This window comes from Larimichthys crocea, chromosome XIX (genome assembly GCF_000972845.2).
Source record: "Larimichthys crocea isolate SSNF chromosome XIX, L_crocea_2.0, whole genome shotgun sequence".
NCBI classification, from domain to species: Eukaryota; Metazoa; Chordata; class Actinopteri; family Sciaenidae; genus Larimichthys; species Larimichthys crocea.
In genome coordinates, this window is record NC_040029.1 from 9,232,876 (window position 1) to 9,256,415 (window position 23,540).

The 23,540-nt window shown below is 46.2% G+C and overlaps 2 protein-coding genes across 9 annotated transcripts in view; both read right to left on the reverse strand.

Annotated features, from left to right (window-relative positions):
• The window catches only part of ect2l (epithelial cell transforming 2 like), a 194,377-nt gene that overhangs the window by 70,956 nt on the left and 99,881 nt on the right, over positions 1-23,540 (reverse strand). For 7 of the 8 annotated variants that reach the window (XR_003464293.1, XM_019273226.2, XM_019273225.2 and 4 more), the window contains exon 1: positions 375-749. Coding sequence is in view for 6 of the 8 variants with exons in the window: in XM_019273226.2 (XP_019128771.2) it covers positions 375-506 (132 nt within the window). In the remaining 2 variants the exon portion in view is untranslated. Of the gene's footprint in view, positions 1-374; positions 750-7,635; positions 7,790-10,106; positions 10,270-23,540 lie in introns of those variants that run through there. The other variant, XM_027291856.1, reaches the window with a different exon arrangement.
• ccdc28a (coiled-coil domain containing 28A) lies at positions 1,790-4,744 on the reverse strand. Its single transcript, XM_019273223.2, has 6 exons — positions 4,350-4,744; positions 3,726-4,225; positions 3,461-3,648; positions 2,870-3,024; positions 2,733-2,755; positions 1,790-2,649 (listed from the first exon to the last, which is right to left on the reverse strand). Exons 2-6 carry the CDS (start codon positions 3,905-3,907, stop codon positions 2,595-2,597), a joined length of 603 nt encoding a protein of 200 aa, XP_019128768.1. The 5' UTR covers positions 3,908-4,225; positions 4,350-4,744; the 3' UTR covers positions 1,790-2,594.

The window sequence follows — 23,540 nt, forward strand, 5'->3', positions numbered from 1 at the left end:
TTGGGCCCCCTGGTGGCTGCACAGAGCACAGTGTGCAGACATGACAAAAAGTTTGCAGATATAAAAAGGTATGAAAAACATAACACACTGCACCTTTAAGTTACAAGTTCAGTTATAACGTGCATTAGATCCATAAACTGTTACATGAACACATGGGAATAAAACTTACATTAAATATTACAGTAGCTCCAGTGTGCGGGACTCGAACCTACAGTACAAACCTCTGCACACAGTGAAATGTCTGCACACCTGTCTCACGTCAGGTTTGCGTCACACCGGCTCATATATTTAATGTTTCAACAGCACAGCTGGATATTGGGTCTTTCCTGCCCTCTGCTGGTTTTTAAGGACACAAATCTAAAGTAAAGTCTGACCTGCATGTTGCCGGTCTTGTCGTTCAGAGGGGTCCAGGTGCTGAACAGGGTCTCGGCCCGCGCGCTGTAGTCGGTCCCGCTGAGCTGCCAGCGCTTCACGGAGTGCGATGTGGACTTGAGCTTCGTGTCCATGATTTCAAAAGTGTCAGGTTTGTGCAGAGCAGAGCGCGCTCACATCCTGCTGTAACCTTAGAGACGCGTCAACACGAGGATGCGCAACATTCCTGCACAGCGCGCGTCCGCCTGCACGTGAACGCGCCACGAGATGCGTTCAGGGACAGCAGATGACTTTGTTTTTGATCATGTGAGAAAATTTTTTTGTATTATTTCAGATACTACTTTGAATATTTGTTATTTATTTTGGGCACAAAAATATAAATGCAACACTTTTGTATTGATCTAAAACATTTTCTATAAACACAAAATAACCATTTCTCTCAGATCTGTGAGAGAGAATCCATCCCACCTCACAGGTGTGGCTGATCCAGATGCTGATTAGCCAGCATGATCATTGCACAGGTGTGCCTTAATAAAAGAATAATAACAATAATAACCACTCTGAAACTTGCAGTTTTGTTTTGCCTGCAAGAACTGGGACGTTTTCAGCTTCCAGGGATTGTGCACAGATCCATGAGGTGTGCATTCACAATGCCATCAATAAAATGCACCTGTGTTCGTCGTCCATACCATAACCCCACCGCCACCATGGGTCACTTGATCCACAGCAGAAAACCGATCACCCAGGCTGTCTACCCTGAACAGTGAAAACCGGGATTCGTCCGTGAAGAGAACACCTCTCCAACAGGCCAGACAGATGAGCTTCCCTGAGACGGTTTCTGACAGTTTGTGCAGAAAGTCTTTGGAAATGCAAACAGCTGTCTAAGTGGCTGCTCTCAGATCTTGGAGGTGAACATGCTGGATGTGGAGGTCCTGGGCTGGTCTGCGGTTGTTTCTGAAACGCCTTTGGAGGCGGCTTATGGTAGAGAAACGAACATTCAATTCACGGGCGGCAGCTCATCTGTGGCACTGTGCTGTTTGACGTCTTTTATTGTGGCCAGCCTGAAGCACACCTGTGCAATGATCATGCTGTCTAATGAACATCTGGATCAGCCACACCTGTGAGGTGGGATGGATTCTCTCTCACTGTCACAGATTCACACAGATCTGAGAGAAATGGTTATTTTGTGTTTATAGAAAATGTTTCAGATCTTTGAGTTCAGCTCATGAAAAATGAGAGCAAAAACAAAAGTGTTGCGTTTACATTTTTGTTCAGTGCATTTATCTAATTATATGATAAATCTATTCATAATGATGCAATTAAATCAAATATATTTCACACAACACGCTGTTGACTCTTTAAATTTGTACTTTCAGGAACACTTGATGCAGCCGGCTCTGATGCAAGCACACAGTTATTACGTAACATGATTCACACGACACATTTATTGAGTCAATAAAAATAAATTCACAAAACAGTTAAAACACTTTAAAACAGTCCCACAGTGGTTAAAATCAGAAGTGAAGGTCGGATTTACAATCAAAGCAGCATCGGATGAAATCAACCTAAACTCAACACGTGTGATGGAAGTCGTTCGTTCTCAAACGTCATAAAAGGCAAAAGTAAAAGTTTCAAATAATTAATTAAGGCATGGTCGTGATGTCCAACATTTTGGATTCAGCCGGTGATTATGTTCAGCGTGATCCGCGTGTTGCATGGATATGTGCAAATATGTGTTCAACACTGAGCGAGGTGCGTTCCAGTGTTACTTTTTGGCCGATTTAATGAATTCAACGATGATTTATCTAAAGAGGGAACATTCACAGATCACCTGTGATGATTGGTGACACAAAGTGCAACAGGATGAGTTTATATTTGTATACACGTCTGAAGGTTTGCAGTCAGTTCACTTCAAACAAACAGGGTGAGTTCACTTTGGTTAGCCGTGTATTGCAAATCTAAAACTGTGAGTGAACTGACTCCAACCTGACTTTAAAAACGAGCCGCCGCTGGGATGCACCGACGCCGAGAGCAAAGCGCGAACTTCCCCGTCGGTGCATCCCTGATGGGACATCGCCCTGTTCGTTCAGGGGTCGCTGGTGAACAGCTTCGTCGCCGTAATACTTCAGAGAAAGTGCCTCGAGTTCGCTTCGACTCCACCTTATTTCCGTCGCAGCCGTGAAAAACAAACAGCAGGGTCAGACTGACAGGAGGAGGAGAGGTCACATGCTGGCAGTCCTCGGGATCTCCTGGGAGTCGGCTAGATTCAGTTTCTGGCTGGAGAAGGAGGGTCAAGGAAAAACACAGAAGCTTAAACTTTCACTTTAAAAAGCAGATTAAGGCCAGATCCGAAAGGATACATCGAAGAACTGAGCTCCTCGAGCTGTGGAGGAAAAGAACATGTTGATCTGATTAAACATCTTTAAGCAGCTGAATCCACATGAACGCACGGCTTTGTGAGCACGCGCGGTGCGGTCATAACGAGCTTCGGCCTCACGTTCAGGAGCAGCTTGTCCATGTTGGTGTCACAGGCCGTCTTCCTCTGGTCCTCGGGCATTTCATCCACCTCGCCGTAGAGGTCAAAGTGCAAACGGGCCAGCTTCTCCTGCATCTCCCTCACGTGCTCCATCTGATCTATGGAGCACTCGTTGCCTGGCAGAGGAGGAGGAGGAGGAGGAGGAGGAGCAGGAGGTTATTATCTTATTTTAAACACATTTACAACCTTCTGTATGTTTTATTACGTTTCTTTTTTACTTGTATTCTGTTTTTGTTGAGTTTTATTGAATTATTTGTGATGATAACACTTCCTCAGTTTGTGTTTTTGTTTATAACGAGGTACAAAGTCAAAGTTTTCAAGGGACTATAGAAGGTCCTTGAAAACCTTGAATACTGTTGCTGATATTCCGATATCTTCAGGTATGTTCGGATGCATCTGTCGCTGCGTGTTAGTCTTCACACATCAGGCAGACTGAAGACAGATGTTGTGATGTAGTTCAGGAGGCAGAGGTGGAGCAGGTGGAGTACGGCTGTATGTTTCTGACTGACTCGTCTTCAAATGTGTCCTGTCGTCAGTGAGATCTATATTTACCAAATGCTTGGAGTTTCCCTGAGTGGAAGTCGTTGAGGAGGCTGAGCAGACCGTTCTCCATCTCCTGCACGTCTGACACATCCGTCAGGAAGGAGTGCTGGATGGGTGGTGCCGCCTGGCTCTGGCTCTGGCTCGGATTAGCTTTTGCAGCCGAGCCTGCGTGATGCCTGGATTTATCTCTGACAGCCCTGCAAACCAAACACAGCCAATAAACCTCAGATAACATGAATATAAATGTGATATCAGACTCATGAGGCTGCTTCACCTCCTCTTGCTCTTCTGGCTGGAGTGAGTCCCCGTGTTGTGGCTGTAGCCGACGTGCCTCCCCCCGGAGGAGGTGCTCGTTTTCCGGCCAGAGCCCGCGGTGGGAGCCGCTGTGTTGGTGGTGTTGGTGTTGGAGGTGGAGGTCCTGGGACTCTTTCGCTTTAGCTTCCTCACCTCCTCCATGACTTCATGTCACGGTGCCGGAGGAGAAGGAGACACGGAGGAGGTGCGATCAGCTGACGTTAGCTCCACGGCTAAGCGGCGCTTTGCTGGGTTTAAAGGCCTCGGACTGAAACACGCCGACACATCCGCTCACAGCTGCAGCCGAGCGGCTCCTCTGCCGACCGCGGCCCGGACACACGACCCGCAGGAGCCGGACATGCGGTAAAACACGCAGATATCCACGCGTGGAGCGGTTAGCACGTCAGCTAGCCCCGCACACTTCCTGTTTGTAATGGGACTGAGCCGACGGAGGCCGCGTCCCAAACATTTACGACGTCACTTTAAACATCGTAAAATCAAAAGTAAAGTTAATAAAGTCATAAAACTACACCACATTTCACCTGAGACTAAACAAGAGACGTTATTTACGTTAAAAGTCTGTAACTTAATAAAAGTTTCTCACCTGCTGTGAGCGAAGTGTCCTTCACGCAACACGAATTGGAACGCGGCTCCAAACGTCCTCATCTTTACGCACGAAAATTTTTGAAAAACTTTTTAAAAAAATGCGACTTTGCGGACAAAATATGAGCTTTTATTTAATATTTTCTGCTTTTATTTAATATTTTCTGCTTTTATTTAATATTCTCTGCTTTTATTTAATATTCTCTGCTTTTATTTAATATTTTCTGCTTTTATTTAACATTTTCTGCTTTTATTTAATATTCTCTTTATTATCTTTAGTTTGAAAGATAGTTAAGTAGTTTAAATGCTCATTTTAACACCGATATGCTGAAAAAAGGTGCTGAAATAAGCATTTTGTTCTGTTGTGTGTCAGTATATTTATTTATTTCTCAGTTTGAATGAATCATCTGTTAATTACAGTCACGTAATCTGTTGGGATAAAATAATAAATGTAATTTTATGCTTCATCCTTCCTCCCTTTTCTTTCCTTTTGGTGATGACAGAAGGACAAAAGGACATTTTGAAGTCCCTCATGGAGACAGCTGTCTCTGTTTGCACATATTTATTGTCCAAAATCTTCAGAAATGAACCTTCCCCCTTTGAGATGTAGTTGCACCTCCGTCACCACACGGTGGAGGTAAGTGAACATCTAATAAAGCTCTCTGTCCCTTCTTAATTATAAAGTATTAATGTGTGATAAACATGCTGAACAGAGTCACTTTGTTCACTTTAATTAACTGCGCACGCTTTCATAAACAAACCACATTCAAAATGCTGATTAACTGAATTCCACAAACAACATTCAGACTTTGATAACTGCACGACGAGGATCAGAGTCTGAATAGATGATGTTATTCACGTTTACGGCACCAAAGGGGAAAAATTCACAGTTTCTTTGTCGTGCCTTGTTGGTGTTTCTAAGAATGCGTCAGATAAATAATTAATCTGTGACTGAACATGAATTTCAGCTCTGACACTCTGCTGAGGTCAGGACACAGTGTCATCATATTTTACAACCTTCTATATAATTTATTATGTTTCTTTTTTACTTGTATTCTTTATTATCACTGCTAATGATGATGACACTTCCTCGGTTTGTGTTTTTGTTACAAATAAATGATTGATTCAAAGTTTTCAAGGGACTATAGAAGTTCCTTGAAAACCTTGAATCCGGCACTACTGTTGCTATTATTGAGGTTTGTTTTTTTCATATTTATATTCTGATATCTTCAGATATGTTCGGATGCATCGTGTTTGTCTTCACACATCAGACGCTCACACATCAGGCACAGATGTTGTGATGTAGTTCAGGAGGCAAAGGTGGAGCAGAGTAAGGCTGTATGTTTCTGTGTTAGAGGAGATCGTCTGTGTTTGTCTCCTCACCCAGAAGATCGAGCGACGCCCGACTCATCTTAAATGTTTCCTGTCTTCTTCTGAATTCTTGAAAAAGTTTTGAGTTTTGTAGAAAACAAAAAACTGATTTTCTCTCTCTGTGTTGAGTTTGTCTTTTTTCCTGCTCGTGTGTGTGTGTTTGCTGCGTGACAGTGGCTGAGTGAGGTGAACCGGGATAAAACGTTACAGATGAACACACACACACACACACACACACACACACACACACACATATCTCTCACATGTAATTGCTGTGTTGTAGCTGCTTGTTTGGAGAGCTCGGCTCATTCTTCTGTCGTCTGCTTGAATTCAAATGAATGACAACTCGTTTAATTACACACTCCGACTTCGCTGCTAACTCCAACTCACTCGCCTTTCTAATGCAGTGTGTGTGTGTGTGTGTGTGTGTGTGTGTGTGTGTGTGTGTGTGTGTGTGTGTGTGTGTGTGTGACGACTCGACCCATCATCAGCTCAGAAACGTTCACGTCGTATCAATCGAACGAATGAAAGTGTGAAGGACGCTCTATTGTTTCTATTCATGTGTGTGTACATCCCTGTTCAATACTGTATACCCCCCCACCGTGTGTGTGTGTGTGTGTGTGTGTGTGGCTCTATTGGGAATTAGGGTTAAGCACAGGGTTACAAGTGTGTGTGTGTGTGTTTTCATCTCAGCAGCTGTGACCCAGAATAAGATGTTTTTATCATATTCCTCTCACACACACACACACACACACACACACACACACACACACACTTGAAGTGACTACAGGAGATTTATATCTTTCTCAGTTTACCGTGTGAATTAATCTTCTGTGTGTGACGGAGCCAGACGTCTTGTCCTTGTCTTCCGTTTGTCCCCCCTGTGCAAGGACAAGGAGGACCGGCCTGGCAGAGATGAATGGGTGGAGGTGGGCGGGAGGACACCTTCATATAAATGTGAAAGGGCTCCGTACCTGTCGGCATCTGGAGGTGTGGTTTTCTGACGGAGCTCCAGTTAGTCTGTTTATTCTGCTGCTTTCATTACAGCAGGCAGAAGAACACACACACACTCATTGTTTAGACTTCCTATCTGAGGCAGTGACTGATTTACAGGTTTTATAGAATATTTTGACATTTCCACAGACACCTGTTCTGATACTTAGATTTGAAGCTGAATTCATTTTGTAGCTCCTTTGGTTCAATAATTTGATGTTTTTGGAGCCAAATATCTTTTGTTTTACTGCTGAACTACAGATATCTGCATTCACCACACTGGATTGGCAACATGCGACACTAACTTGACACTAACCGTCTCAATCAGATCAGCCAGACTTTGTTAACTTGCTCAGATTTGGTCATAGTTTCTAAATATAGTTAAATTTCCCTTTTGTCTGTTTTGTATGATTTTATTTTGAAAATACGCCGGATTCTCTGTGTCTGGCTTCCTGTCAGCTCGAGCTTGTCTGTGTAAATCAAAAACTAGAACAGCCGTATATTCCCAGCAGAGCCGAGCGGAGACGCTCCGCTGAGGTTTGAAACATGCACGATGGACAAGATATCGTCATGAGACATATAGCTGATACTAAACGCCACATAAATACAGAACTGACATTTTAAACGCGACTTTACGCCCACATTGTTCATGTCGTACTGAGCCGTCAACAGGACGTATGCTTCTCATCACGGTGCGGCTCTTTGCCTTTAAAAAATGTGTACATATTGTAATAATAATTGTACATAACGAGCACCATTAAATCTGCTGAATCTGATCCAACATGCAGGTCTTTAAAGTTCCTGGAGTCGAGCATTAAAAGCAGAACGTGCTGTCAAAGTTTGCGAGTCTCAAACTCTGGAAATCTTCGTCTCTCCTCTCTAACTTCGTCTCCCTCTCATTCAGTTCCCAGTCTCCTCCTCACCTCTCTCTCTCTCTCTCTCTCTCTCCTGTCCTCTCACCACTCTGTAGAGGGTCCAAGTGACATTTGGCTGTCCCCTGCCTCTAGGGGGGTCCAGGAGATGCAGACGTTTTTGGCAGGCGGGCACAGGGACGCCTAGGGGTCCTGACGGGGACTCCTGGACTCGGAAGAGAAAAAAAGAAGTACACATCATGAAACACACACACACACACACACACACACAGGAGTGCACATGCATAAGCAAACAATCGTACGAGCTAACACAGACACACACTGACATGTGTAAATGTGTCGTGCACCTACCAATCAAACACACACACACACACACACCCCGCGGAAAAGTTTGGAAACGACTGAACAATCTGGAGTTTTAATTTGAATTGTTAAACGACGGACAACTCGATTCACGAGGATGAATTCAGACGATACGGTCGAATAAAACTGATATTTAGTCTAAAAACTGAGCTATCCTCACAAATTAACATTAAACTGTGCAACATTCAAGGTGGACTTTAGAGAATATAACAAGGCGAGGTCAGGACTAAAAATATTTACTACAAGTCTCTGATTGCTCGTGAAACTTTAAAGTGTCTCTCTATGAGTTGTGATAGTAAGTCGGTCTTTCCTGGAAGGTTTGGACTTTGACGTCGAACTCACAATAGACAGTTTAAATTTAAAGATTTTTGTGGGCGGTCCTTAAAGGGTGGCTCGATGACACGCTGAGCCCTCCCTCGACCACTCCCACAAGTAGGCGTGGCTTCAGCGCATTCAGCGGAAGGACACGCCCCCCACAGTCCTGGAGCTGAGAATTCATTTTTACCTGATTTCATGAACTTGATGATATTTTTAAATCATTTAAATTTGGCTGGGTGGTTGATAACACTTTTTTTTTTTTTGGTCCGACAAACTCAGATGTAGCAAAAACCGTCTCCGTGACTGTGAAGTGAAGCGAACACAGGAAAAAATCTGCCAAAAAACTGCAGTTCCTCTTGTCGTCCACTTGAGGCTGGCTCCAGAAGTGAGTCAGTCTCCATAAGTCCCCATGTTTCACAGCTGAAATAAACACGTTTACAGCCTGGTACAAAAAACTGTTTTGGTCTCTGTAGCTAATTTCCCCGTTCATGACAACTGTACTGAGGGTGAATTTATATACAACTCACCTGTTCACATTATATTAAGGCTTAAAGTTATGCAGGATTAAGAGCGTGGACGCTTTGATTGACAGGTGGGTGTCGTTACAGGTGGCAGAATAAAATGCTAAAAACCACCCAAAGAAAGCCAGAATGATGTTTGATGTCCTCACCACTCTCCTCTCTCCTCGGAGGGATAATACGCCGGTCATTGGTGGTGGTGGAGGGGGAGAAAGAGGAGGATGTGAGGGGAGATGGAGATGGAGATGCAGGGCTAATTGCGGGGTGCCGGAGCTCGTCGGCGTGGCACTGCCCGCTGTTTTTGGCTCAGCCATAATTACCTGGTAGCCGCAGATGTTTCACACCATTGTTGTACACACACACACAGGCAGACATGGATGGAGGGATGGACGGAGAGGTGGAGAGACAGAGCCAGCTGCAAAACTTCAGCAAAGAAAACAACGACCAGCCGCTTCCTCTCCCTCCGTCCATCCGTCCATCTTTTTATTCATCTCTTTCAATCCATTATCAAAGCAACCCTTTTATATTCGCACCTTGAGTGTTGATAGGTGATAATAATTCTTTGTGTGTGTGTCTGTGTGTGTGTGTGTGTTTCAGCCTTCCCACTGAGGCAGAACAAAGTAGCGTAATAACTCAGACACTGAGCTGACCCTCTCTGCTGCTCTCAAGTACACTTAATGGAGGTGTGTGTGTTAGCATGCATGTGCATCTTTGTGTGTTTGAATATGACTATTTGCACATACCCGACTGTGTGTGTGTGTGTGTGTGTGTGTGTGTTCAAATAGCTGATCCCCTCCAGGGGTGAATTGTTATGGATGCTGTTCTGTTGAAATTACTGTTATTTGTTTCCTTTAAAACAAGCTAATTGCAGCATAGCGGATTGCTCAGTGTGTGTGTGTGTGTGTGTGTGTGTGTTTGTTTGCTTCCTTGTTTATTGTTTGTTTGTGTCGCATTGCAGACCCCTCCAATTTCTTTAGCATGGACACATTTTCACTCCGGCGTTAAAACTCATTCTGCTGCAGCTGTTGGGCTGTAATTTGACTTTTAAGCCAATTTTATTTTTTTTATTTTTTTCAAAGCTGCTCAATAAAAAAAAAAAAAAAGGAAATCGTCGGCACATAAATTGTATTACGAACAATAAAATCGCACCCAGTGAAAAGAATTAATTCACTTTTAATCTTCTGTTTTATATAGTCAATTCTTCTCCTCAATCAGTTGTTCTTTTGAGTGTGTAACACCACCGTGGTAGATACACACAGCGGTACACACAGCGGCGTATTTGTCCGACAACAGCAGACATAACGGCGAGCTAATACTACTTACTAGTCCAACAGCAGCTCGCTCACTCTCTCCTTTTGTCTTCTTAGTTTCCTCCGTCAACTCGCTGCTGAGACCGGTTATATCACCCGCTTGCTCAGCTCCAGTACTGGCACGACACTGGCTCCACTCGGTGTCAGCGTTCCCAGTAAACCTGTTCTTCTTCTTCCTGGTGGTCCAAAAACACTGTGGTACAAACACTAACACTCCAAGCTCACAGTCTGGGCAGCCCGGCTAACATACTGAGCTAACACCAGCTAACAAACTGAGCTAACATTAGCTAACAGCAGCTAACAACCTGAGCTAACAGCAGCTAACAACACGAGCTAATATTGGCTAACATAAGCTAACAGCAGCTAACAAACTGAGCTAACAGCAGCTAACAAACTGAGCTAACAGCAGCTAACAACATGAGCTAACATGAGCTAACAGCAGCTAACAAACTGAGCTAACATAAGCTAACAGCAGCTAACAAACTGAGCTAACAGCAGCTAACAAACTGAGCTAACAGCAGCTAACAGCAGCTAACGTGATCCAGTTTCACCAAAATCAGTGAAATAGTTGGTGTGTGACGTCAGCGTTACGTACCGTGAGAACAGACGTACAATGACAGAGACACTGTTCACCTGATCACAGGTCAGTGCAGATCAACAGGATTCAAACTCTGTTGGGACTTTTATTGCTGGACTGCTTCTTATCTCGTTATTGTTACGAATAGAAATGATCCTTTACTCAGCTTGGAGTGAGAGAGTGACAGTAAAAACACTCCAGCTCTGCAATACAACCATCGTTAGACGGATTATTGAAATATTCAAACGAAAACTGTGAGAGAACGTGACAGAATCTGAAAGAAGAAGAACGAGAGGCCTGCTGGTGTTAAGTGGGACACCTCAGACAGGCGGGCCATCCTCTCACAGGTACGCTCGTCTGCCAGGCAGGTGAGCCAGTGTCTCTTTATCTGTTTCCCTCTCACACACACACACACACACACACACACACACACACACACACACACACACACACCTCTGCCAGCTCCTTCACGTCCCCCCGTGCCAGGTACGTCTACGTCCCGTCTTTGTGTGCGAATGAAAGCGCGGCAGATCTGACGAGGAAGAAAACACGCGGCATTCTCACGGGGGCGGGAAGAGGAGGCACATGAGGAGGAGGAGGAGAGGGAGAAGAAGAGGTGGTGGACTCGCCTTCCCTCTCATCCCCCAATCCAACACTTCTCCTCCTTTCGTTTGGTTCCACTCATCCGTCAGTTCTTTTTCCGTTTCGTGCCGTTCCATGTGCCGCTCGCTCTGCCTCCGCTCTTCTCCCCGTCCTCCCCTTTCTTTGCGCTCCATCCTTTTTCTCCCCCATCGCATCGCTCCCTTTCTTTCCTGTCCATCCTCCTCTTTCTCCTCGCCTCGTTCCAGATTCCAAGTGCTTGGACGGGTTTGCTCCGGTCACTGCTCGGGGAGTGCGGCGAGCTAAAAGTAGGCCCGCTGTAGAAGAACATCACACACTTGAACAGAACAAACCCGAGTCCCTTCCTCCTGCTCCAATTTCAATTGTGTCTTGTTTGCTTACCTGCACATGTCTCTACCTCCTCCAGATCCCAACGCTTATCAGTGCACGCAGCCTAGAAAGCATTACGAGAACTGGTCTGACATCATACGTGTCCGAAAACAGCGAGCGTTCAGAGATAAGCTCTCCTGCTCTCTATCTCCATCAAGCAAAGTTCAGCACAACAACACGGCGGCAGTTTAAATTATTCTCGCATCTGCCAGTTATGAAAGTTATCGTGGCGGCGTGGACAAGGAGGCCGCAGAGAAGGAGCTGATTGTTTAAGAAGTCACACGAGCCGCCTTCAGAGTCAGACGACGAGACGATATTCATGAAAATACTTTCTCAACTTTTGTTTTTTTGCTTCATTTCATCGTCTCCTGACGCCACGCGTCCAGAAGTACACCCCGTCTTTGTTATCTTCTAAACGCTCCACCATGTTAGTGCCGGGCAGGTGGTGTTGAGTTTGTCTGAGCTCCGTTTTGTGGAATAAAATGACCAAAAAAACCTGAAACAAAAAGCTGAGTTAAAGACATGAGACATGTCATCTTATGTGCCAAAATAAAGTTAAGTTATCAGACGGCGACGAGCGTAAAGGAGTGTTACTGCCACCCACTGTGCTGGAGAGCAGGCTGATGTTTCCTGATGTTTCCACTGGTGGACGCAGCCCGATTAATCTGCGTTATTTTCGTAATTAATTAATCAAAATAAACGCGTTAATTTGACAGCCCTAATCTATTATAGAGACTTTCAGACTGATTTTACAGATGACAACCTCCAAAAATTTACCACAAACTGAACAAATGTCGACGCTCTTCATGGATTTCTAGAGAAACGTACTGGACGTTTATTCAGAGTTCTGGATAACAGGACGCGGTGGAAAGGAACGTCCTCTCCGTCTTTGTTTTTGTCACCGTCGCCAGCCTCTTCCTTCCTCGTGCTCATCGTCGCCTTCATCATCGCTCTCCAGGCGTGCGCTGACCTTTCGTATGAGGTGCTCGTTCTCCAAGACTTCAAGAGGTGAGGATGATTGATGTCTAATCTTTGATATCCTCTGAAGATGTGTGTGTGTGTGTGTTGTTGTGGACCTCCTATAGTTAAGGAACCAAAGGTCCTCAGGGTATTAGAGCAGGAGATCAGGGAGGCGCTCACACACACACACACACACTCGCCGCACATCGCGGTGTCTCGGCGACCTCTTGGTGAGTTCAGTGGCAAGGCGTGGTGGGAGTAGTCGTTTGAACCTGCAGATCTTAAAGATCACGCACACACACACACACACTGAGGACCACACACACAGATTAATGCTAAAAGAATGAACCAGTTGAAGCTTTTTTTGTCCGCGGGGGTTCAAGGGTTGGACCGGTGAAAGGAAAGCGGTGGAAACGGATACCTGTGGGAGTGAGGCAGCTTACCAGAGAACATTTGGAAATCACAGAGACGGAGATAAGAAGAGAAAGGAGCGGCGAGGACGCCTGGAAGGAGAGGAGCTGACTGACTGACTCGTCCATGGATTCGCCCCTGGAGACCATGAATGTTTGAGCTAATGTTGTTCAGAAAAACAAATACTGAGTAAAGCCTCTGTTCCAAAGCTCTTAGGTTATCTGTCTTCTTTGTGTCATTCTCCTCCGACCACTGCCACCAACCACGGAGATGGTTGTGTGTCCCAGCAGATCAGCTGCTTCTGAAATACTCGACCCAACCTGCTCGGCGCCAGCGACAATGAACGTCGCGACCAAAACTACGTGCCTGGGTCGCCACGTGATTGGCTGATAAGACAGATGCATCAATGAGCAGGTGAAGTGTTCTCAATGTGAGTGAACGAGGTTTTCCTACTCCTCGAACACGGCGTGGAAGTCTGGGTTTGGTTCTTGTGGTATTGTTTGAGTCCTCCAATCACCTGCCTGCATAACTACCATTCATTAAAGACGTCAACTTCAAAAAACAGCCACAGAAATGGCAACAAGCGTGGGTCTTTGGTTGGTTAGGGCAAAAGTTACAGATCAGGATTGATTTGTTTGTCTACAGAAGCTCTGGAGTTGCTCAGGAGCAAATGCAGTCCTGATGAGGACCATGTGACGTGGTCAAAAGCTCCACGACAAAGGTCAAATATGATTAAAACAAAGTAAAGACGATTTACGATGACAAAAAAATAAATTTGTTGGCATTTTTTTAGCCCGTTTGTCTGTTAGACTCACACTCATGTAATCAGTACGTTAACTTCTACTCGTTATCATAAAACAACAACACTTCGTGTCACGTATTATTATTAAAAACACACTTAACCTCCTCTGAGGAAGTATCAGCGAGCGAGGAAGACGGAGTTATTGTAAAAGAGATGAAGGAGGAGGAGGTGGAGGGGGTGAGGAGGAGGTGGAGGGGGATGAAGGAGAAGAGAGGAGTCTTTAATGTGCGTGGGTCTTGTAAGGTCAGACAGGGGCTGCGGAGGGAGGGAGGAAAGGTTACAGGAAAGGTTAGCATTATTTATTTAATCACTGATCCATCAGACGCAGCGCGCACACACACACACTCATCATCACACACACACACACACTCACACACACACACACACACTCATCATCACACGTGCTTAACAGCTTCATCTTCCGTCAGAGAGCAGATTTAATCTGCAGTCACGACACCCTCAGTAATAATTCTTCACTTTTCACCGACAGCACAAAGAACGGACGACGTATCCGTGACGACACCGACAGTTTTCCAAGGAGCCAGTTCTTTTTTTTTGACGGACGCCGCAAGCAGAGCACCTCGAGTTCGGACAGGAAGCCAGACACAGGAACAGTATAGAGAATCTGGTGGATTTTCAAAATAAAATACCCCGTGTAAACTGACAAAGCGAAACAAATGAACTACGTATCATATTCACACGTGTAGAAGCATATTTAGAAGAACATAAACCAGGAAAATTACCAAATCTGAGCAAGTAAAGTCTGACGCTCCTGAAACTCTCCCAGTGGAGTTTGACGGACCAAAACAGCTACGTGACAGAGACGTGTCAATCTGAGTCTGCATCTTCTGATGGAGGATGCATGGGTGGCTCGGTTACTAAACTTTAAAGACTTACCTGCTGTGGTTCATGGCGTTTGTTTTTTGGATTTGTGTCTCAGCTATAATGTGAGCTCTACAAACGGACATATTGAGGACATTACAAACATCACTTCTTCTTTTAGACATCTCCTAACTGAACTTGAACTGAGTTGGACCGCGCCGCAGCTGCACTTTGTGAACTTTCCAAGGTATTTTTGGCCCGATTCCCCCCGCTGGATTTCGAAACCTGATACTGACACGAGCGCCGGGTTTCCTGGAACGCGTAAAGAGGCGCGGGAAGACTAAAGAGAATAGCAGAGCGCATGCAAAAGAACGCTCATGAAATATGGACGACTTTGGAATAGTCAATGTAATTAATGTTAGCGTTGAAACAAAACGTCCACCCCTGCTGTCACATCGCTTGTTCTGCACACACACGTACACACACGTATTATAACCGGGAAGAGACAGCGGGTCGGGTGGATGGATGGAAAGGATGACGGCGGGATGAAAGTGCCTGCCTTCTGTGGCGGAGAATGCCCCGAGGCAAGATTTAACAGAGGGAAGAGATAGAGAGAGGAAGTGAAGGATAGGACAGTAAAAAGGGAGGGAGGTGTCTCAGTGACAACGCCAACCCCGCCACCTCCCCCCTCTTTCATCCCTCCATGTCTCCCCCTCTCTCTGCTGCGCTCTCAGTCGCCTTGCTCCGGGCCTCACTAGCCCTTTGCGGGGTGTGACCTTGGTGGTCACCGAGCTGGTGTGGACATGCAAGAAAACCGGCCATATGGGTGAGACAGAGCGAGAAATAGATGTAGAGACTCAAGGAGGGAGCTAATCCTTGATTTGTCTCCCTGTCTTCTCTCCTCCCCCTCCTCCTCCCTCTTTCTCTCTCTCACACACACACCGTCTGGGCTACATATGTGCTCCTTCACCCCTATCTCTTGGCCTGGGCCGGGGCCAGTGCCCCTGCCACCTTACCCAGGGCAAGGGCTGCATATGTTGGGAAGGTGGGTACGACAGAGGGGGGGAGATGGGCTGGGTGGGCAGCAGATGGCTGAGCCCGAAGGCCTCCGCTGGTGAGGCCGGTGGTGAGTGTGTGCATGTGGCGGGGGTGTGAGTTAGGTGTGTGTGGGTAGGTGGTAGGAGTGTCCGTCTGTGTGAGTGTGTGTGTTTTCTGCTTGGAAGGATGGATGGAGGGGCACCAGTGCAGAAGAACTTCTTCTGGTCACGGTGAGAGAGAAGAGGAAAGAGACAGAAGGAAAGGACGGATGGAGAAAGAGAGAGAGAGGAGACGAATCCAACACAGCTGAGCAGACCGGAGAGGCTTTTATTCTGAAAATCTTCACTTATTATTCCTCACATACACTGTGAGCAGCAGATCCAAACACTCGTCTCTTTCCTGCTTCACAATGAGGACAAATGTTCTTCCCACTCTACAGTCGGCGTCCGAGTCTCTCAATAAAAAGATAAATCCTGCTCGAAAACGAACAAATTTAAACGTGAAAACAGAGAAAAAGACGAGAAACAAACCAGCATCGGTGAAAAAAGTCGAGTCGCTCGCTTTTTGGCTGCGTAGGAAGTTGGAGGGAGCAGTTTGTTTCTTTTAACCACGATGAACACGTCAGACAGTCTAACTTATTGAGTTATGAGCCTGAATATTTCAGACTAGGTCGACTTAAGTTGTCCTCACTAATAATAATAATGAGTATATATTAATCATACACGCCCCGTAATATTATTCCAGAGACATTTCTGTGTCAGAAATGTGAGAGAAAGCAAACAGTGCAGACAAACAGACTGAGCTTTGCTGTGTTGATGAAGAAGAAAGATGATTTAACATCTTTCCTTCTGCACGAGGACACAAACTGAGAGAACAACAGAGTAATTATGAAATCTGCTTCATAACGAGCTCGTTTGAAACGTCGCTTTAAACACGAGTTTAAGTTTCATGAGCGTCGCTGAAGCTGAACCACGGGTGTTTTGTTTTCTTCGTAAGGCGTCACGGAGAGTGTGTGAGGTTGTCGGCGTGGGTGATAAACGTCCTTGATATCCTCACGTGTATTTGCTTTGTGTGTGTGTGTGTGTGTTGAATGTGTGTGTGTATGGCCTCTGGCGTCCTGTCTCCTCTCTGCCCTCCAAGGAGGCGAGAGGAGAGCGTCCACGCCGCCCGGCCGCCCTTCCTCGCACGCCGCGAAGGAGACAGGGAGACAGAAGATATCAGCTTTGTCCTTCATATCTCTCCCACAATCCCCCTCTCCTGCTCCATCACAGACGAGGAGAGTGTCCCGAAGACGCTCGCAGGTATGACACAGCTGCCACGCTCTGAATCACACACACACACACACACACACACACCTTGCAGGTATGGGCCAGTTGCCATGCTCTAGATAATTGGCTGTTGAGGGTGCAGCTTGTTAGCCAGCCACAGCTGACATGCCAGACACACACACACACACACACACACACATTAGGCGAAAGAGCCAAAAAACTGAGCAGAGAGCGGCTGAATGCAGTGATGACTCAATCTTCTCTGTCTTCTGGCTCTTTCTTTCCGAATCTTTCCGTCTGAATCTTTCCGAATGTTCCCGTCTTTATCGCTCCTCCGCCTCTCTCTCTCTCTCTCTCTCTCTCTCTCTCTCTCTCTCTGTCTCGGACAGATGGATCGGCCTGCTGCTCCTGATGTTTCTATTAAAATGACATTACCAACCATAAAAACTTGGAACGTCCGGCAGCCCATTCATAACCATTTAGCTCGCACCTGTTTGGTGGAAAGGTGTGTGTGTGTGTGTGTGTGTGCGACTTGTCAGAAGGAGGTGACTGTAACTCACACCTTCACACACACACACACGCACACACACACACACACACACACACACACTCCTCTCGGAGAATGTCTGTTTGAAGTGAGGAGCTGCTGGAGGCCTGATGTGTGTTTTTACATATCTATACACACACGTGTGTGTTCATAACATTTCTTATGTGTGTGTTTGAATTGAGGTGTGTGTGTGTGCGGCTGTCCGCTCATGGTAATGGATACTAATGTCCCTGGGCAGGCCTCCGTGGAGCAAAGGGGGGGGGTTAGATCTGTCTGTTTGACCCCATCCTGCTGCCCTCGCTCTGGGAGAGGAAGGCCTCAGGGGTGGGAGACCCTGTGGGGGTCTGGGTCACCATCAGCATGCATAACGCTCAGCATAAACACACACACTGTTAGCCGTGTGCAAGACAGTGAAGGCACGTGAAAGCTCGATTAGAGAAGAACAGCGGGACGTAAGGTGCGTTACAGCTCTTCATATGGATAAAGCGTCAGCGCTCGTCGAGTCTTTAGAGCGTTACCTCATCGATGAAGCGATGAGGGACGCAGCTGCAGATACATGCAGCATCCTTTTTAAAGTGGCCACTTGTTTTTCTTCACCTGCCTTTTGAAAAGCAGCACGAGGAGCTTTCAAGGAGCTGAATGTGTGCAGATCGTCCCATAGAAGTTGCGGAGGATCAATTAGCTCGATGTGAATGAATCTCAAGGACTGGAAGGTGTTTTTGTCGGTTTTTAGCCCGATACAGTTGATTGGTTGCAGAGAAATGCGACTGACGCTGTAAAAAAGAAGATGTGTCCGTGTTGGAAAGGTTTTTAACACCCGTCAGATTAAAGCTTTCTGCAGACAGAAAGTGACATTTCCCGTAAAGGTTTTGTAGAGCGGACGACCTCCGAGCCAAGAGTAGCTAAATTTGTTCTTTTTTATTTTTCTGTCTCCAAGTAGGTGAATGTCAAAAGGAGGGGAGCGGTTCAGGTAAACAGGGCTCTCAGGGGAGAGCTGACCTTTGGGTTCGCAGTCAGGGGGACAAAAAAGTGGGGAAGGAGAGGAGGAGGTGAAGAGGAGAGGAGGGGAGGGAGGCTGAGTGCAGAGGAAGCTTCGGAAAGTTCAGGAAAGAAACACTTTAAAGTTCCCGTGCCTCAAATGACGAGTGAGCAACTTTATTTCACATTTTATGCTGCGTTAAAACACAAATCTGACTCCGGTATCAGGTTTGAGGTCGTCTTCGTGGTATTTTAGAGTTTGGATTGGGTTAAGAGAAACACGCTATCGGCTACTGTAAACGGCAATCATTTCTGTTTCTCTGTGACGACTGTAAAACTGACGGTGCGTCGTTTGCTCCATCTGCCCTCAGCGGGGAGGTCTGTGTGTCCTAACTCATCTGTTCAGATCCATGTCTCCGCTCTGCAGGTAGCTGTCGCCGCTCATGAGGCTGACTCTCCTCAGAGACTTGGCGTAGAGAACAAAAGTGACTTTCTGTTTCCGTCTTTTTCCACCTTGCGTCTCCACCTTTCTCCTCCGACTCCTGCTCCGGTCTCGCCACCCCTCCGGCTCCCAGCGTGGCGGGCAGACATCAGTAGCCCTGGGGAAAGTGCTTCACCGTGGGAAGGAGCCTTGGCTTTAAGTGGCTCTAAGTGGCTCTCGCTGTTTGTCTCTTCAGTTGTTTATTTTCTCCTTCGCTCGCCACGGGCAGGGAGGAGAGAGGGGACACTTAGCGTCGGGGAAAAACACAGCGTGGCCAGGCAGGGAGGTTTAATACCGCTTAGCAGCCTGCAGAGTGTGTGTGTGTGTGCGTCGTCTTATCATTAGAAATGTTATAAAGATGTTTTTGTAATTATAGCGTGTGTGTTTGTATTGACAGAGCCGGAAAGGTCCAGGTGTGACCTTCTGAGATGACATTATTTGCCATTGATCTGCCTCGGTTTCATATTTTGTCTCACTGGGACTACTGGAGCAACAATCGGCCTCCATTGTTCTGTTTTTTAAAGACAAACAGCTGCTTAACGTTCCCGCAGGAAAAAGGTGAAACTGTTGTTTAAACCCGAACAAACAAAAGTTTCTTTGTTCGAACTCGACATGTTCTGTGAGCCAAACGAAGGCCCCGAAATGTTTCACTTTAGAAAAATATACTGCAGCACTGTGTTTAAAATGAGCGTTTCACCTGAATCACCTGAAAATAAGAATCTTTTTGCTACGGTAACTCCAGAATGACACGATCCAAGTTTATCATCGTCTGTTTGAGTCCCGTCCTGAGCTGATACAACATCTTTTCAGTTTAGTTTACAGCCGTATCGTTTATTGAGCCGTACTTCCTTTACGACTCTTCAGGAGCTCGGAGACAAACCTTCGAGGTCCTGGAAGATCTAAATCATGTTCTGCTACACGACCCTGACAGATCACGACCTCAGAAAGTCGTTGGCTGAACACGTACGTCTTTACACATCCAGCAGAAACTCCGATATTCACTTTCTTCCCTCAGCTAAAGCATGAACTTGTGGACACGACGCAGCGCTCCATCATCCGTGCAGCACCTGGTCCTCGCAGACCCGGTTTCTAAATGAGCTTCAACAGGAAGTAACTTGTCCGTTTGTTGGCCTCGAGCGCGTGTTGTTCAAAGATTAACGCGAACGTTTTAATTTCTCGTGAGCCGTGAATTCATGCGAAACGCCAGCACGGCGTGTGTTTGTGTTTCCAAGAACCTAAGCGAGTGCATCTCAGTGTGTAATGCGGACAAGGCCGGGGCAGATGTACGGAGACACATTAACGCTTCTCTCTTAAATACTCACACATACCAACACACACACACACACACACACACACCTCACAAATGAACACTTCCACATCGTAATGAGGATTACCTGCATGGCCTCACACACACTTGTGCAGTCGCTCATCTGTCCTTGTTCCATCCTCCCCTCCCCTCTGTCAGCCTTTCTTCTTCTCATCCTTGTTTTTGCTCTCTCCCTGCGACACACACACACACACACACACACACACACACACACACACGCAAACACACACACAAGGTCCCTCCGGAGCACCAGATTAAGGTCTGAGTGAGTGTGAGCAAAACAATACCCCAGTGTGTGTTTGTGGAGCCGTGGATAATTGTGTTCATTTGCTGCTCAAGTTGAGACAGCTAGGACACTGGAGGGGTGTGTGTGTGTGTGTGTGTGTGTGTGTGTGTGTGTGTGTGAGGGCAGTCGAGGGGAAGCTCTGCAGAGCCCAGCTGACAGAAGGGGCTTCCAGGCCTTTTTTTTTTTTTTTTTTTACCCCTCAGAGGTTTCCACGACGATGTTCAAGTCCTCACGCCTTAGTCCTCGCTGTGCTCGCCTCAGTACACACACACACACACACACACACACACTTTGAGCAATAGCCCACTCGGCTTGAATGCATTTCAAACACACACACACACACACACACACACACACAGCCTTCGGTCAGAGCCAGATGTTACAGGGTGAACAAAGGCATCGAGTCACAAGTTACTGTTCTCAACAGCAGGTTGAGCCTCAGGTCATTATTAGCACACACACACACACACACACACACTCCTTCACACACACACACACACACACTGAGCAGTGGACCTACTCACTACACTGCACATCCACTGACTGCGCTTGTGTGTGTGTGCGCCTAATTAGACAGCAGGTATCTGCCTGACAAGATTTCTTGCAAGAACACCTACACGAGTGGGCGCCTAATGGCTGCACTTTAAGACGCCTCGCAGGCCCTGTGCCAGGAGGAGGAGGAGGAAGAGGAGGAGGAGGAGGAGGTGGGTGCCTTTCGCAGCCAGCCGATCTCGCTCGGCGGCTCGAGGCCAGACGCCGGTGTCACACCGGCAGCCCGTGGCGAGGAGCGTTTAGCATCGGCATTTTGTATTCTGCTACGACTAAAGCACAAGAACTCATCCGGAGTTTAAAGAGACATTTTATGGTAGCTGCTGTGAGCTCAGTTCGTTAGCCAGGCTGCCTGCAGGAAGTGTTCAAGAGCTGAGCTGTTGTCGTGCCCGAACCGGAGCCGAGTAACGTAACCGGGCTCAGAGGATGAATCCAACAAAATAGCTTTTTTTTTAAGGTTTATTCCAGACCTTGACAGCAGCAGCGTTTACTTTGTGCTTCGAAAACTTTTGACCACATCTCTTGGCCTTCCTCGACGGAAAGAGTTAAAGTTAGTCGTGATTTAGTAAACAGGGAAAGTTCTCATCTCCATCTACTGAGGAAGACCACAGGATGTGACAGAAAGCTTCGGAAACAACAAATAAATGGTCGAATGTTATCCATAAACTTCAAAATAAAGATTTGACATGCAGCTGAAGATATCTCAACTATGTCACCAGATCCTGGTCAGGTTCAGGCGGATTTCTGGGTAAACTGCAGAGAAAGGTGGAGGTAGGAGGACGGCGTTTATAATATTGTAATAATGTGCGTTACCGTTGGAGACGAGCAGCGAGAGTTTTGGACGTTTTCAGGATAGAAGCTCACACGGACACAAAAACAAAACAACCAGAACAAAGTCAGATGAACAAACATGAGGTCTGTCCCCGTTCTCTTGTGAGTGACAATGAGACGAGCTGAACCCTGTGAAGCACCACGGTGGCATTTGGAGTGGACACACACACACACACACACACACACACACACACACACACACACACGATGTCATTACCATCGCTGCATCGAGCCAGAACTCGATCTCAAAGTGCACCAGATGTGCTCGCTCGTACAATTATTCCAGCAAAGACATTGGCTCAGATGTATTTATATTTGTGTGTGTGTGTGTGTGCATACGGTCTTGTTAGAGCTGTAAATGTCTTCCATTTGAGCTGCTGGCTGACCTTCTCGCTCCCACTTTTTCATGTTTACCCTTTACTCAGCGTTCTCACCTTTCCTGCCAAGTTAACTGTAGTCTCTCCATCTCTCTCTCTCTCTCTCTCTCTCTCTCTCTCTCAGTCCGTCTACATCTCTCTCTCATCTCCAAATCTTTTTAACATCACCATCGTTAAGTTTTTACATCTTCTGTTTCTGTTTTTTTGGGAGGACGGGGGCTGAATTACTCTTTCAAATGGTATATTTAATACATTAAAATGTAATTAAAGATCTAAAGGAAATATCATGTAATATTTATACATAAGTTGTCAGATTTTGCATTTTTTTGCAGCCACATAGGAGAAACTATCTCCTACATGGAAGGAGGGGGGGTGAGGCAAGTGGTATTCAGTTGGTAGCCTCAGCTGTACATCCTACACACTGATCCCTCAGAGTAAATGTTTGATTAAATAAGTGTTATCAACACAAACCACGAGCTACATGAGTTTAAAGTGTTATATTAAAGTGTAAATACGTTGCATTGTGCAGTGTCCTCTCGCTGCAAGTGGAGAGTCATTATGAAGTGTGATTTCTACAGGTGGAGCTGCAGGAGTCTCCGACTGACTCCGTCAGGAGGTCGTGTAGTGGAGGTGAGCTGCCGTCCACGCCGCTGAGAAGTTTGTGGAGTGACGGTGGAGAGCGGAAACTGAAACTGCAAACATGAAGCTCAAAGTGCTTCACAGAGCAAACAAGTAAAAACAGAACGGGAATTCTGCTTAAACAGAACAACAATGAAACGTTCAAATTAAAGTTCATTAGGTGAACGAACACGAGGTTTAAGAAGAATCAGACGAGACTGGAACAAAAAGACTGTGCCGATAATCGACTTGAAAAAGGCAGAAACAGATTAAACACACACACTCTCACGTGTTGAACCTTTGCTTAACGTGTCCGTCCGTCCGTCACCTCCCCGCTCGTTCCCTTCACTTCAGCTTTGTTTGGGTAAATTGCTGCGGAGTCATTTGCATATGTCTGTTCTGTGCTTACAAGTTCACATTGTTTTTAATCGGGAAAATATGCTAATGCCTTTGTGTGAGGCGAGCGTGTGTGTGTGTGTGTGTGGTGGAGATTGTAATAATAGCACGAGGTGAGGGTGACAGAGGTGAGAGCATGTGTCGCATTAATACTCCCTGCTACTATTATGCCCATTTGCATTAGTCCAT